General features: G+C 45.3%; 1 protein-coding gene across 4 annotated transcripts in view; it reads left to right on the top strand.

Annotated features, from left to right (window-relative positions):
* CCDC158 (coiled-coil domain containing 158) overlaps positions 1 to 15,302 on the top strand; it is a 100,560-nt gene that overhangs the window by 10,928 nt on the left and 74,330 nt on the right. For all 4 annotated transcript variants that reach the window (XM_066574344.1, XM_066574346.1, XM_066574345.1 and 1 more), the window contains 5 exons: positions 1,082 to 1,191; positions 2,584 to 2,890; positions 6,329 to 6,402; positions 7,913 to 8,023; positions 10,296 to 10,398. In XM_066574344.1, coding sequence (XP_066430441.1) covers positions 1,082 to 1,191; positions 2,584 to 2,890; positions 6,329 to 6,402; positions 7,913 to 8,023; positions 10,296 to 10,398 — 705 coding nt within the window. The remainder of the gene's footprint in view (positions 1 to 1,081; positions 1,192 to 2,583; positions 2,891 to 6,328; positions 6,403 to 7,912; positions 8,024 to 10,295; positions 10,399 to 15,302) is intronic.

Here is a 15,302-nt window from a genome sequence, read left to right on the forward strand (position 1 = left end):
ACAGATCCCTGCAAAGTTGTTAGCTAGTTGTTGAAAGACAACAATTACCTATTTACACAGAATGATAATTAATCAACCCGCAACTATTTTTAGGTGAGCTGAAAGTGCCTCAGCTGCTCTGCTTCCTGTCCTACAGGGGGCAGAGAGCCATGCAGCTGAGTGTGGTTCATATCAGGAAATTCTGGTGCATGGACGCGCCAGAAAGCAATAGTGCTGGTCAGTGCTGAAGAACTAAGCTTCACCCCTGGCCCGAGTGGAGTCCATAGTATCCCCTGGCCCGAGTGGAGTCCGTAGTATCCCCTGGCCCGAGTGGAGTCCGTACTATCCCCTGGCCCGAGTGGAGTCTGTACTATCCCCTGGCCCGAGTGGAGTCCGGAGTATCCCCTGGCCCGAGTGGAGTCCGGAGTATCCCCTGGCCCGAGTGGAGTCTGGAGTATCCCCTGGCCCGAGTGGAGTCCGGAGTATCCCCTGGCCCGAGTGGAGTCCGGAGTATCCCCTGGCCCGAGTGGAGTCCGGAGTATCCCCTGGCCCGAGTGGAGTCCGGAGTATCCCCTGGCCCGAGTGGAGTCCGGAGTATCCCCTGGCCCGAGTGGAGTCCGGAGTATCCCCTGGCCCGAGTGGAGTCCGGAGTATCCCCTGGCCCGAGTGGAGTCCGGAGTATCCCCTGGCCCGAGTGGAGTCCGGAGTATCCCCTGGCCCGAGTGGAGTCCGGAGTATCCCCTGGCCCGAGTGGAGTCCGGAGTATCCCCTGGCCCGAGTGGAGTCCGGAGTATCCCCTGGCCCGAGTGGAGTCCGGAGTATCCCCTGGCCCGAGTGGAGTCCGGAGTATCCCCTGGCCCGAGTGGAGTCCGGAGTATCCCCTGGCCTGAGTGGAGTCTGGAGTAGCCTAATGGAATGTAAGCAAACAGAAGTCTTTCAGTTTCCTTTCTGTTCTTTTGAAACCCCATTAAAATCAATGGAAAAAAAATGGGTTTTTTTCAGTTTCCTCCAAAAAAGGAGCAGAGAGGCGGAAACCCTAAATTGAGCCTTAACAAAGGTGTGAACCCAGGCTAAGCTCATCCATTACATCTTTTTCTCTTAGATCAGCCACCTTCAAGGCCTGCAACAACTTCATGCGCAGCAGCCCGCCAGTGCCATACATTTGAAACTTCAGGAACTGATAAGACAAAACGCAGCAGAGGTGGAAATGAGGTAAGCTGCTTAGATGCTAAACATTTGGAGTGTGATTACTGTAACTATACTTGTATATTGTATATTCTAACATGGACAAATGGTAGACAATTGTAACAAAATGAGACTTTTTAGCTTTCACATCTGCTTTGGAGAACAGAGCAGGAAAGGGGAATCCCCTCTGTGAATGGCTCAGCCTCTAGATAGAACCGGACAGCATTGAACGGACCCCATTGACTATAATGGGGTCCATTTGGTTTCCTCTTAGCTGTTCAGCATTTTGCCAGAAGAAAAAGCGCTACATGCTGCACTATTTTCTTCTGTATTTTGTGCCGGATCTTCGACAGAACCTCCGAACGTAGATTCCAGCGTAGATGTGAACCCGGCCTAATGCACATATCTACTAGGTGCATTCAACTAGCACTCTCTGTATAGTCCCCCAGCTCCTGATAAGGTAAAAGGGGTTTACTACCATAAAATGTGATAGCATGTGCTTAGGATAGTCGACTGCCCCACTGATGCCTGTTTTCTCGGTTGTCTAGAGAGTACATGTAATAAGAACAGGCCTATAGGTGACAATAGATCAGCTGTTATGTAGGTGATCATATGGCCCCGCCTGGTCTACTGCTGCTAATGCGGTAGTGTTGCATTTACCCTTTTGAAGCCCAAGCCTTTTTATGCCCTAATGACCAGACCAAATTTTTGGAAATCTGTTATGTGTCACTCTTACAGAGCATAACTCTGTAAAGGTTCTGCACATCCAAGTAGTCCTCACATTGTTTTTTTTTTTGTCACATATTGTACTTCATCTAGGTGGTTAAAGTAGACCGATACGATTTGTGTATATTTATTAAGTACATCACAATTGAGTCTTTTTTTTTTCAACTGCTGGATGTAAACTTTGAACATACATATGGGGGCACATTTACAATGCTCTTTTTCTGGCTGCATGCAGTATTTCTCCTGCACTGACTGTTGCCCAGGTACTGTATGGTCAAGGGTGGTTTCACATCTGCACTTGGGGTTCTGATTTCCCAGAATGGAATCCCTGTGGCTGAATGGCTCTGTCTTATGACGGAATCGAACAGTGCTGAACAGACCCCATTGACTATAATGGGGGCCATTTGTTTTCCGCTCAGCTTCCCGACTTGCAGAGCTTTTTCTTCTACTATTTTGTGCCGGATCTCCGACACCTGGAGGTTCCAATGCAGATGTGAAGCCACCTTAACTCTGGCTTTTCCTAACAGCTAATTTCTGAAGGTAGACACCAGCAATCGCTTGAGAAGGTCTTGTCTTCATGAGGCAATACCATTAATAGAATCTCAATGTATTATTTTCTTTACTGCAAAATCCATTATGAAAATTCTCGATTTGTACAAATCTTCATGTTTGGTTTACAAATCTGTTATGCAGACCAAAAGGCTCAATTAGTCAAGAAGAAAACAAGCTAGATGCCAAAGTACAAGAACTGGAGACCACCAATGTGATCCAGGAGGAGATGCTGAAGCAAGCTCAGGTTTACACCCAACTATTGAAAGAGAAGTTACAGAAACGAGATCAAATTCTCCAGGACACCCAAAAAGCCATCCTAATTTATAATGAACAGTCTAACAAAAAAGTACAAGGCAACTTTGATCTTAGCAACCTTGGGCTAATTGTGGTGGAGACCCTTCAGGAGCTGACTGATGAGGTGTCAAGTCTCAAAGGACAAATCCAACCTGTAAGGAACCTTTTTTGTTTTCTTTATTTCCTCTAAATTGAATTATTTTTTGTTTTACATATAAAGGAAAATGCAACGATAGAGACCGGTCCAAACGGTAGACTAGGAGTGACCAGATACTTATTAGAGTAAAGGGTCTTTTACACGGGCCAACAGTCGCCTGGGTAATTGCTCAAATTCCATATATGACAAGCAGTAAACGACTGCTTGTTTACTGTGAATGGAGGCGAGCGGCCGGAAAAGATCTCCCACATACTCCGCCCCCTTTTTCCTGAGCGATAATTGGTGGGATGACAGCCGTCCCGTGTACAAGTACACTAAACTTTGTGGAGACAATACTTTGAGACAGTTGACAGACACACGTGCTACATGGTTGATGTAAACTTTTTGTATGTTCCTCTTCAGATGTCTCAGTGCCCCCATAAGGGTGGTCTCACATGCAGTTTTTTTGGGAAAAAAAAGATGCAGTTTGTGTGGCAGTTTTTGATCCTTTTTTTTTTTTAAGCCAAAGCTAGAAATAGATGTAAAATAAAAAAATAAATCTTGTTATTTGTATAGCGCCAACTTATCCTGCAGCACTTTCAAGTAATTTATTTTTTACCCCCCAGCAAGCTGGTTGCTCATTTTACCGTCCTCAGAAGGATAGAAGGCTGCTGCTGAGTGAACCTTGATCCCGCTACCTGAACCAAGCGGGGATTGAACCTGCAACCTTCAAGTCGTGGGTGAGAGCTTAGGAGCTCTACATAAAACCACCCTTAGGGCCTATTCAGACGAGCATATGCTTTAATACGTTCGCCCGTAAAGAACCTTTTTACGCATGAATGAAGTGAGGAGATGGCAAGAAACAGGCTGGTACATCCATGCTAACAGATCAATCAGTTTTTTTGGGTTTTTTTTGCGATCGGATCAAAATGCCCGTTCACCCGCTGGAGTATTACACCCTTCTCGTTAAATAAAATGGCAATTAAATGCCTAATTAGGACCAGCTGTCTTCTTAGCCCTGCATTGAACATAGGGACACTCCCTCCGCCTCCCTTCCATGGCAGCTTTCTGCGTAACATGAACAAAGATGGGGCAAGACCTACCTGTTTGCGGATGAAGATTTTGCGCGGAATAAACCTTGAAATCGAAGGTATTGTCTGGCCACGTTGTACTGGCGAGATTTTTACGTGCAGAAATGCCTCCACAAATACATTTGTGTGAAATGAGCCTTCGGGCGGGTTCACAGGTGTATGCGTATCTTGGTCCGTGAAAATGCAACGTCTTTTGATCCTTGAGCCAACATACGCCGTTGCCTTGCGTCTTTCTGCCTGTCAGTATTCTTTGTACTCACATAAATATGCAGTGTCTAGAGATGAGCGAACGTACTCGGTAAGGCCGATTTCGCAATCGAGCACCGCGATTTTCGAGTACTTCACTACTCGGGTGAAAAGTACCCGGGGGCGGGGGGGCAGCGCGGCGGAGCGGGGGGTAGCAGCGCGGAACAGGTGAGAGCTCTCTCTCTCTCCCTCTCCCCTCTGCAACCCCCCGTGTATTAGGCAGTGAAAAGAATCTATTGATTCCAATGGGTTCGCTCACCCGAGTGGACTTTTTCATGCGACGTGTAATTGCGTGAAAAAACATGCATCATGTCCTGTCTTGGTGCGTAGGATGCACCATAGAAGCCCATTGATATCAATGGATGTACATAAATACTCCCAAAATATGAAAGCTGCATATTTACGCACAAAACCAATGGGATTTTGTGCATTGTTATTACACGTGTAAATGCGCTGCATATTTACGCAAGTAAAAAGACTGCCGATAGAAAAATGCTAAAAAACGCAAGGCAACAGCGCATTTTTCCCCGTGAATACGATGCATCTTCACGGATTGAAATATGCATACCACTGTTAGATACTAGAGATGAGCGAGCACGCTCGGATAAGGCAGTTACATCGCTCTTCTCGAGTAACTGCATTCTCATTCAAGCAGGCTCGGGGGCGGCGGGGGGGGGGAGTGAGAAAGAGTGAGAGAGATCTCTCTCTCCCCCCTGCTACCCCGGACTCCCCCCAACCCCCCCCCCCCCCCGCTCATCCCCACCGCCCCCCCCCCCCCCGAATCTGCTCAGACGAAAATGCAGTTACTCAAGAAGAGCAATGTTCGCTCGAGTAACTGCCTCATCCGAGCGTGCTCGCTCATCTCTATTAGTTACTCATTGCATTTCATTAACAGCCATGTTTTCTCTCCTCTGGCTTGCTCTGTACTAGAGTGTCAATTGAAATAGTGAAGCCAGCTCCCCACACCGGACACTATCCTTGAATCTAAGTAGCATAGTGCAGGGAAGGAAGCTGCCTCAGCCATGGATGGATCCAATTCCAAAACACAAGATTTCTCCCAGCACTTATATAAAGTTAAAAACAAAACTTTCATTATAGCATCCTTAACAACATCCTCATAGAAACAGAGAAAAAAAAAGGGAAACTATTCTTACATGTTTCAAGCCTCACAAACCTTATGAGGAGGAGTCTGATTTGTGGGGCTTGAAACATGTAGAAATCGTTCCCCTTTTTTTCCATCAGTTCTATGAGGATGTTGTTAAGGATGCTATAATAAAAGTTTTGTTTTCAACTTCATATGAGTGCCAGGAGAAATCTTGTGTTCTGTACTAGAGTGTACATTAGCCACTGAAGTGTGTAAACTGGTCAAACTTCGCATTACTGCACATTTTACTAGAAAAGGGAGGTGACAAACATACTGGATGTATGAGGAGACAGGAGAACGGTCCGGTGGCCTCTCATATGAAAGAGGCTTCTTAATTCTTCTTTTATTATCTAAAATACGGGGAAATGTATTTAAAGGGGTTGTCCCGCGCCGAAACGGGTTTTTTTTTTTTTCAACCCCCCCCCCGTTCGGCGCGAGACAACCCCGATGCAGGGACGTACAGACAGCTTACCGGAGCGCTTACCTTGATCCCCGCGCTCCGGTGACTTCTATACTTACCTGTGAAGATGGCCGCCGGGAACCTCTTGCTTCGTGGACCGCAGCTCTTCTGTGCGGTCCACTGCCGATTCCAGCCTCCTGATTGGCTGGAATCGGCACGTGACGGGGCGGAGCTACACGGAGCCGCTCTCTGGCACGAGCGGCTCCATAGAAGACTACAGAAGACCCGGACTGCGCAAGCGCGGCTAATTTGGCCATCGGAGGGCGAAAATTAGTCGGCTCCATGGGAACGAGGACGCTAACAACGGAGCAGGTAAGTAAAAAACTTTTTATAACTTCTGTATGGCTCATAATTAATGCACAATGTATATTACAAAGTGCATTATTATGGCCATACAGAAGTGTATAGACCCACTTGCTGCCTCGGGACAACCCCTTTAAGGCCAAAACTGTCCCCAAACCTATACAACTGAACTACCGTTTTCATTTCTTGAACTACTTTTTTGTATCTAATAGGCAGAAGATGAAATTAATTTTTTGAAAGGAGAATTAAAAGATAAAGCGGCTTGTCTGAAGAAGCTTCAAGAAAGGTGAGTATTTAACCTGACAAGGGATTGTGGTGATCAGAATAACACGGCTCCTCCAGAAACAGCAGCACTCTTCTTTATCTAATATGTCTTGTATTGCTTCTCCATTCCAATCGCAAAAATAAAGATAGGCTGCAATACCGGAAGAAAGCAGTCGAGCTTTTACTAATCCCATACGATTCCTTTAACCCTTTCCAATCCACTGTCTGACGTCTAAAGACATTATGATTTGAGGCCGTTCAGCTCCAATGCTGGAAGACGTCCGTCGGGGTTCTCTTACTGTATATTGCCAGCCTCTCTGCTGTCGGAATCTATCCAACGTGTCACCTCATGCAGTACTGGCTTTAGCCAGCAGATAGCGCCGTTGTATAACGGCAGAAAAAGAGTAAGCCCCGTAGGAAAACCAGGATACAAATTGGATTGGAAAGGGTTAAAATACTATTCTGTTATGTTACTAAAAGTTAAAGAAAGAAGCCGGCCTATACTTGAATATCAGGAGCACTAAGGTCATGACAACAGCTGGTAACGGTACAGCCAAAATCAAAATCCTCAATGAAGAAATCGAAGCAGTTCCAGACTTCATCTTCCTGGGTTCGAAAATTGACCTCCATGGAGAATCAGGACCTGGGATAAAACGACGTATCGTACTAGGTCACAGCCGAGGTTAAGTATGGATAAGATCTGGAAAAACAAAGACAGAAGCATTGCAACATAATGCTGGATAGTCGATGCAATCATCTTCCCAATCACAGCCTATGGCCGCGAAAGTTGGACACTGAAGAAAACAGACCGGAGGAAGATCGATGCCTTCAAACTTTGGTGCTGGAGGAAACTCCTACGAATTCCTTCGATTAGAAACACCAATAATGCTTGTAGTGGCCAGTGGCAAAAGAAGACCTGGGCGACAAATGGGCGGTTCTATTAGTCATGCACAGATAGCTGTCAATTACTGATGGCTCCGCCCATTGGACTGTTCAGCTCAGAGTGAGCAGAGATTTAAATGAGTAAAACACAAGTTCTACTGAATCTTTTCCTCTATAACTATATATCAATCTGCTCGGCTCCTCCTGCTCTATAACATCATGCCCGCAGATTGGACAACATGATCCAGCTGACACACTTTCTTTAAACCAAAAACGAAGCGGTACTTGCCCGTTATGAGCGGTGATGCCAGGACAATGACATGTGACCGCTGCAATGGTCCTGTAGTAGCCATTACTAAACAGAGTGGGACAACCGCAGGGTGGCAGCACTGGCGGACGGATAAATACTGCTGGTTTTAGTGGGTTAACAGACTGAAATCCACTTTTAAAATACCATATCCCACACAGACACCCCTTAATAGCCTTGTGGAAGAACTACTTTCCTGCATTTGTCGAAGAACAAATCGGTCTTGTGCTATCTCTTCCTCTGAGGCATCGATCATCTACACAGGAAGCCCACACTTGCTGTTAATCAATTTAATTAGAGTTAATAGCTAAAGGTTTATCTATTATCTTCTTTTTTGTATCAGCAATGACAATCTAGCTAATGAAAAGGAACAGCAGAGGGCGCTGTTGGTTGCTGAAATGAATGCTGTCAGAAGCCAATCAGAATGTATCCAGACTCAGCTGGCATCATCTGAGTAAGTCTAGGCTTCCAGTCTTGGAAATGGAAATGGGTTTAGCTTCATCGTTTGTGTAAAATTTTCAATGTAAAGGCGGAATGTAGTAATTAATACTCCTACAAGAAATAAGTAAAACTTTTATGGTAGAGTTTTCCACAATGTTGTACGTCTCTATGGAAATAGATTCTTCAAGAACTTGCATGAAATGTTCTACCCTGTTTCCCTGAAAATAAGACATACCCTGAAAATAAGACATAGCATGATTTTCCAGAATTTTTGAGGATGCAAATTGATTTTTCAGGCTTTTTGAGGATGCTTGAAATATAAGCCCTACTCCAAAATTAAGCCCTGCTAACAGTTAATTAAAAAAGTCAATTTAAATAGTGTCCAGGCAGCTATACATGTAAAAAAGTTAAACCTTTTTGAACAAAAATTAATATAAGACACTGTCTTATTTTCGGGGAAACACGGTATATATGGGCAGCTATAGCTGTTCAAATCATGGATGCATTTCATGCGCAAATTCCTGCATCGTTCTGCATCTGATAATCTAGAAAGTCTGATAACCCGGCCGTTGTTTATTGCAGAAGACCTAGAATGAAGGGCTGCAGGGCTACTTAAAGGGGCATTTCCATCTCAGTCAATCATAGCTGCAGTAGGAATAGCAGCCTGTTTTCATGGCCAGAGATGGCCAGGATTACAGAAACAGCCGAACTGAGTGTGATACACTGTTAATGCCATAGAAGTGAATGGTTGCTATGGAAATAGCGTAAAGCATCCAGTTCAGCTGTTTACAAAAACACGGCTACTAGTGCCCCGCTATCTGGACGGGGTCAGTGGACCTCCATTCTAGAGATAGATGTGGGTACTAGAGGTGGTACCCGCATTCATCATTTATGGCATACCCTAACTGTCCCAAACACTTGTCTAGAGATGGAAAAGTGGAGTAACCGTCCCGAAAAGGGTGACCCCACACAGAAACCTAAATTTTTGCTTAATAAGAAAGAGGGAGGGGAAGAAAAGGGGAGGTACCCAATGTCAGGAAAAAACAAGATCTGGTCCAAATTGAAATTTAGACAAAGGCAAAAAAATGTAATTGCAGTCATTATGTAACTAGTGCATTCAACGGCCAAGATGTCATTCAAAGATCGAAAATCTCTTCAGAAGTGATACCTATGACACCAATTCATACAAATGATAATCTTGCTCCTTTACATCAGTAATCTGATGTAAAACTGCATGGCCCACTACATACTGTGCCACTGAGAGTAATCGGACCTCTGAGTGCTGTAAAGATATATAGGGTGAGGCAAAAGTCTGAGCACACCTGTTTAACTGTTTAATGTGAGAAGGTATTAATTGGGAGGAAGGTTGCATTTTTTGGTGGAGGAAATTTTTTCGGGAGCTATTTTGAAATCCAGCATATTAAAGGGGTTATCCAGGCAGCTGCTGCTCCGACCCCTGTGTAGTGGCCAATGGTTGTAATTGCAAGCACAGCTCTCATTGAAATCAATGTAATTGCAGGCTGGGGTCCCATTGATTTCAATGAGAATTGCACCTGCAAATACGAGCATCGGCCACTACATAGTGGTCGGAGCAGTGCTTCCGCTCCGACCCCGGTGTATACCAGCAGTGACAGCTAGCGGTGCCTGGAAAACCCCTTAAAAAATGCAGCTCAGGTTTTTCCAATGAGGAGAACGCCTTTGGACTTTTATCTCTGGGCAATTAAAAGTCCCTTGTGTATTCGTAAAAAATATGTAATAGAGTTTAATCTGAAACAGTGAATCCTACAGGGCGGTGCAGAAATATCCCCTGCAGTCCTTCAGTGTGTTCACTGGATTAATCGATTAACTATGTGCACTCGGCAGAATAGTGAAAGATCAAACACGTCATGTAAAGCACTTTGTGAAACTTTGCCCTTGCGTAACTCCTAAATAATTAAAGATTGGGCAAACTGATAGTTCCAGGGTGTTTCTGGGTAAATTCTAACCATGATTGATATATCACGTGACCCCCCTTACCATTGGAAAAACCTGAGCTGAAGTTAATATGCTGGATTTCAGAAAACATCTCCTTCACCAAAAAGTGCAACATCCCTCCCAATGAATACTTTCACACAACAGATGTGTCCAGACTTTTGCATCGGCCTGTATTGTTACATTAGAGCAGAATTTTGAACTTATGTAGATAAAATAGCAAATAAACTAGATTACGTGGAGCAAACATTCATTTTAACTATTTTATTATTATGACTTATGACTTTTCTGCCATTCTAATGTTTTCTTATCAGGGATCAGAATGCAAAGGATGCAGAACACAGAGCCAACCTGGAATCCAAAGTGTCCCAGCTACAATGTGACCTGCAAAACAGTAAGAGAGCTAACGAAGACAAGGTAAAAAAATATAATACATCAGCAACAAATCATACAGAAGATAAAGGAGCAGATTCATTACTAGGCAGACGGGGGAGATTCAGCCAAGCTAATGCAAAATGCGAGAGTTCTCCAGAGCGACCAATCAGATTCAGCTCTTATACCTCTAATGCCTTGTATGAAATAATGGCAGTAATCTGATTAGTTGTTATAGACCTCTTCTGCTCTAGGGCTCAGCCAGACAAGCGAATTTTGAGCGCATGTATAGTTGCGTTTTCGTTTCGCACCTATTAGAACCAATGCTTTCCAATGAAAGCGGTCACATGTCCGTTTTTTACAAGTGAATAACATTTGCACCTGTAAAAGATAGGACAGCGTTTCGCAATTCGCACATCACATCGCACTGAAGGAATTTCCTTGCTACAGTTGTGACAGCTGTGGCAGGGGATTCCTTAATCCCCGTGGGGAAACCCATCATCACTGAACACTGTGATAGTGCTGTCACAGTGTTCATTAATGAGGGGAGAGGAGCCGTCCCATTGAAAGCAATGGGAGCAGATCGCTATCCCCTGCTGTGGCTGTGACAGCCGCAGTAGGGGATTCCTTGGATGTGAAACCCCTGGATGCCGTCACATCCAGGAGTTTCACCTTGTAGTCAACAGGGCCGGTGGCAGCAGCGCTGACCCCATTGAAAACATAGGGAGCACATTGCGCTCCCCTGACACAGCTGTGACAGCTATGGCAGGGGATTCCTTAATCCCCACGGGAACCATGATGTTATCCCATTGCTTTCAATGGGGCGGCATCAGTCAAACCCTGCAGCGATTTTTTTTTTTTGGGGGGGTGGGGGGGGGGTGGAGTTGAAATATAAGCCTTACCCCGAAAATCATCCCTAGCTGTGACCGCTGCCTCTGATTGGTCACAGCTCTCAGTCAATCAGAGGCAGCACTTTCTGGAGGCGGGGATTCTTCAATCACCGGCCACCAGAATACAGAAGAAGACTGCTGGGGATGGGGAGAAGAACCGGACAGGGTTCTAGACGAGTTCATTTTTTTTTTTTTTTTTTTACAGCTAGGGATGATTTTCAGTGTAGGGCTTATTTTTCAAAATCAGCACTGCAGGGGTTGACTTCATTGCATTGCGCTCCTCTGCCACAGCTGTAACAGCTGTGGCAGGGGATTCCTTCATCCCAACGGTCCCCGCCGGCCCCGTTGACTACAAGGTGAAACCCCTTGCTGGGACAGCATCCAGAGGTTTTTACATCCAAGGAATCCCCTGCTGCAGCTGTCACAGCCACAGCAGGGGATAGCGATGGCACCATACTTTTATGTGCAAATTTTCCTATCGTGTGACCGTACAAGTAGTGCGAATAAAAAACACGTCTGACGCTTCGGTAACGCATTTTTTATACAGGTGTTCTGTGGGGTTTTTTTCTGCATCTATAGATGCAGGAAAAAAAACGCTAGTCTGACTGAGCCCTCATTGGACGAGTACATGAAAATAATTATATTTTTTTCCAAATAGTACAGCAAAAAAACTATATAAATTTGGTATGGTAGTGATTGTACAGACCTATAGAATAAAGTTTTCATGTCATTTTTGCTACAGTGTTAACCCTGTAGGTACAAGACAAGATGGTGGAATTTCATTTTTTTGCATTACTGTCCACTTAGAATTTTGTAAAAGTTTTTCAGTACATTATATGATACATCGTCCCACAAAATCAACAAGCCCTCAAACAGCTACATGGATGGATAAATAAAAGTGAGGAGGAAAAAACGGAAATAAAAAAAATCCTCATCCTTAAGGGGTTAAATACAAGTTTAGATTTTTAAGGGGATATCCTTTTACAGTGTTATGTGCCTTGTTGTTGGCCCCTGGTGCTTCATACCATTCAACCCCTAGGAGTCTCCACACACTTTTTGGGTGCTCTCCTTAAGGCGACACGACACCCCTCCTGGCCCACGCCGCAGGCCTCCCACCAGCTAAACCAGAAGCCTACTGCATACTAATGAGGGGCAAACCCTCCCACATCTCCCCTACCCCCGAAACAGCTGTCTGTATGGTTTTCTGGATTTGTTTCCTATTCCCAGTCATTGTTAAGACTTGTTTAAAAGTCACATTGATTTGAAGGAATACTGCCATCCAATAGATGGCACTGCGGAGGTATTCTTCCATCTTCCTTATTTGAATAAATTTCCCAGAGGAGCATGCATGGCCTTATAACTCTCTTCACTCACATTCTAGGTGTACCCACACCACTTTTGGGAGCTCTCTGTGGGGAGTAAATATGCCATCCCCTGACCCACTCACCACCTAGATTTCTCCACACACTTTTTGGGTGATCTCCTTAAGGAGACAGGACACCACTCCTGACCCTCATTGCAGGCGCCTCACCAGCTAAGCCAGAATCCTACTGCCCACTGATGAGGGGCAAACAACCTGAAACAGCTGTCTGTGTATGGTTTTCTCGTTAGACTTCCTATTCCCATTGCATATTATAATGTACTCATACTTTTATTACATTTTGTTACCTTTTGAAATGTGCGTTCTATAAAGAAATCACTTTCATTGATTGTAATATTCATTCTCATATATATATATATATATATATATATATATATATATATATGATACAACACAACATCTGTCTTGTGACTTTTGCACTTGCTAAATGTCCTTTGAGTTAAGGATCCTGACATTACCAGAGTGATCTCCCTCGTCATGTATACTTGGTGTCTGTGCCCTTTCCTCTGTCTTGGCCAGACACCAAAACTCCAGGCCAGGCAGTTCTCATTTTCCTAACTGCCAATGTCATATGCAGTCTTGTTTCATCACTCTACTAGGGGATTGCACAAGGGTCAGTTAGAATGCGGTGACCCTTGCGACATGTCATGCAATCCCTACTAAATTGTTTGTCTTTCAGTTAGGTTTGGTCTCTAAACTGTTGAACTCTTTTGAGGCTTTGATGTATTCTTATTAGAGATGAGCGAACGCGTTCGTCCGAGCTTGATATTCGTGCGAATATTAGGGTGTTCGGGATGTTCGTTATTCGTAACGAACACCATGCGGTGTTCTGGTTATTTTCACTTCCTTCCCTGAGACGTTAGCGCGCTTTTCTGGCCAATTGAAAGACAGGGAAGGCATTACAACTTCCCCCTGTGACGTTCAAGCCCTATACCACCCCCCTGCTGTGAGTGGCTGGGAAGATCAGGTGTCACCCGAATATAAAAGTCGGCCCCTCCCGCGGCTCGCCTCAGATGCGGTGTGAGTTAGATGAGGGACAGTGCTGCTGGTACCGGAGCTGCTGTAGGGAAAGAATTGGTAGTTAGTGTAGGCTTCAAGACCCCCCAAAGGTCCTTATTAGGGCCACTGATAGCTGTGTGTTGGCTGCTGTTAGCAGTGGCAATTTTTTTTTTCCTCAAAATCGCCTCTGCAGAGCGTTGCACCCGGCATTAGGGACAGAAGTGTTGCATAGGCAGGGAGAGTGTTAGGAGTGAGTGTAGCCTTCAAGAACCTCAACGGTCCTTTCTAGGGCCACATCTATCCGTGTGCAGTACTGTGCTGGCTGCTGTTAGCTGTGCTGCATATTTTTTTTCTTCTCAAAATCGCCTCTGCAGAGCATTCCACCCTCCATTGATACTGCAGGGAAAGAATTGTATAGGCAGGGCCACAACACAGTTATTATTCATAGAATATACGCAGTGCTGCCTGTTGGTGGGAAAAAACTGAAAACAAATCTATTTGACCTGCCTCTGTCCGTCCTAAGGGCTGTGGACACGTGTCGGCTGCGTGTGCAACGTTTAAAAATCAGACGCACCCAGCTACGTTTTACTCCTGGCTTCGCCATTTGCTTTCCTTAATTGGGAAAAAAATACCTGCTCTGCCAGAGTTATAATAACTCTGCTACCTCCAAGTTCTGTGCCACATTAGCAGGGCCACAGCACAGTTATTAAACTTCTCATGTTCATTGAATATACGCAGTGGGTCCTTTTGGTGGAAAAAAACTGAAAAAAATTCTATTTGTCCTGCCTCTGTCCGTCCTAAGGGCGGTGGACACGTGTCGGCTGCGTGTGCAACGTTTAAAAATCAGACGCACCCAGCTACGTTTTACTCCTGGCTTCGCCATTTGCTTTCCTTAATTGGGAAAAAAATACCTGCTCTGCCAGAGTTATAATAACTCTGCTACCCTCAAGTTCTGTGACACATTAGCAGGGCCACAGCACAGTTATTAGACTTAGATTATTCATTCACTAGAGGCAGTGGGGCCTTTCGTTTTCAAGAAAGGGAAAAAATTATATTTGGCCTGCAGTCTTGCGCCAATTTATTTCCTGCCTGTGAAATCAAATCACTGGTAATACAGCATGCTGAGGGGTAGGGGTAGGCCTAGAGGACGTGGACGCGGCCGAGGACGCGGAGGGCCAAGTCAGGGTGTGGGCACAGGCCGAGCTCCTGATCCAGGTGTATCGCAGCCGACTGCGGCGCGATTAGTAGAGAGGCACGTTTCTGGCATCCCGACAGTCATCGCACAATTAATGGGTCCACGCAGGAGACGGTTATTAGAAAATGAGCAGTGTGAGCAGGTCCTGTCCTGGATGGCAGAAAGTGCTTCGAGCAACCTATCCTCTACCCACAGTTCTGCGCCGTCCACTGCTGCAAATCAGAATCCTCTGTCTGCTGCTCCTCCTTCCTCCCAGCCTCCTCACTCCACTACAATGACACCTGCTCAGGAGCGGGAACACTCCCAGGAACTGTTCTCGGGCCCCTGCTCAGATTGGGCAGCAGTGGTTCCTCTCCCACCAGAGGAGTTTATCGTCACTGATGCCCAACCATTGCAAAGTTCCCGGGGTCCGGGGGATGAGGCTGGGGACTTCCGCAAACTGTCTCAAGAACTTTCTGTGGGTGAGCAGGACGATGACGATGAG

The sequence above is a fragment of the Eleutherodactylus coqui genome, chromosome 7 (genome assembly GCF_035609145.1).
Source record: "Eleutherodactylus coqui strain aEleCoq1 chromosome 7, aEleCoq1.hap1, whole genome shotgun sequence".
NCBI classification, from domain to species: Eukaryota; Metazoa; Chordata; class Amphibia; order Anura; family Eleutherodactylidae; genus Eleutherodactylus; species Eleutherodactylus coqui.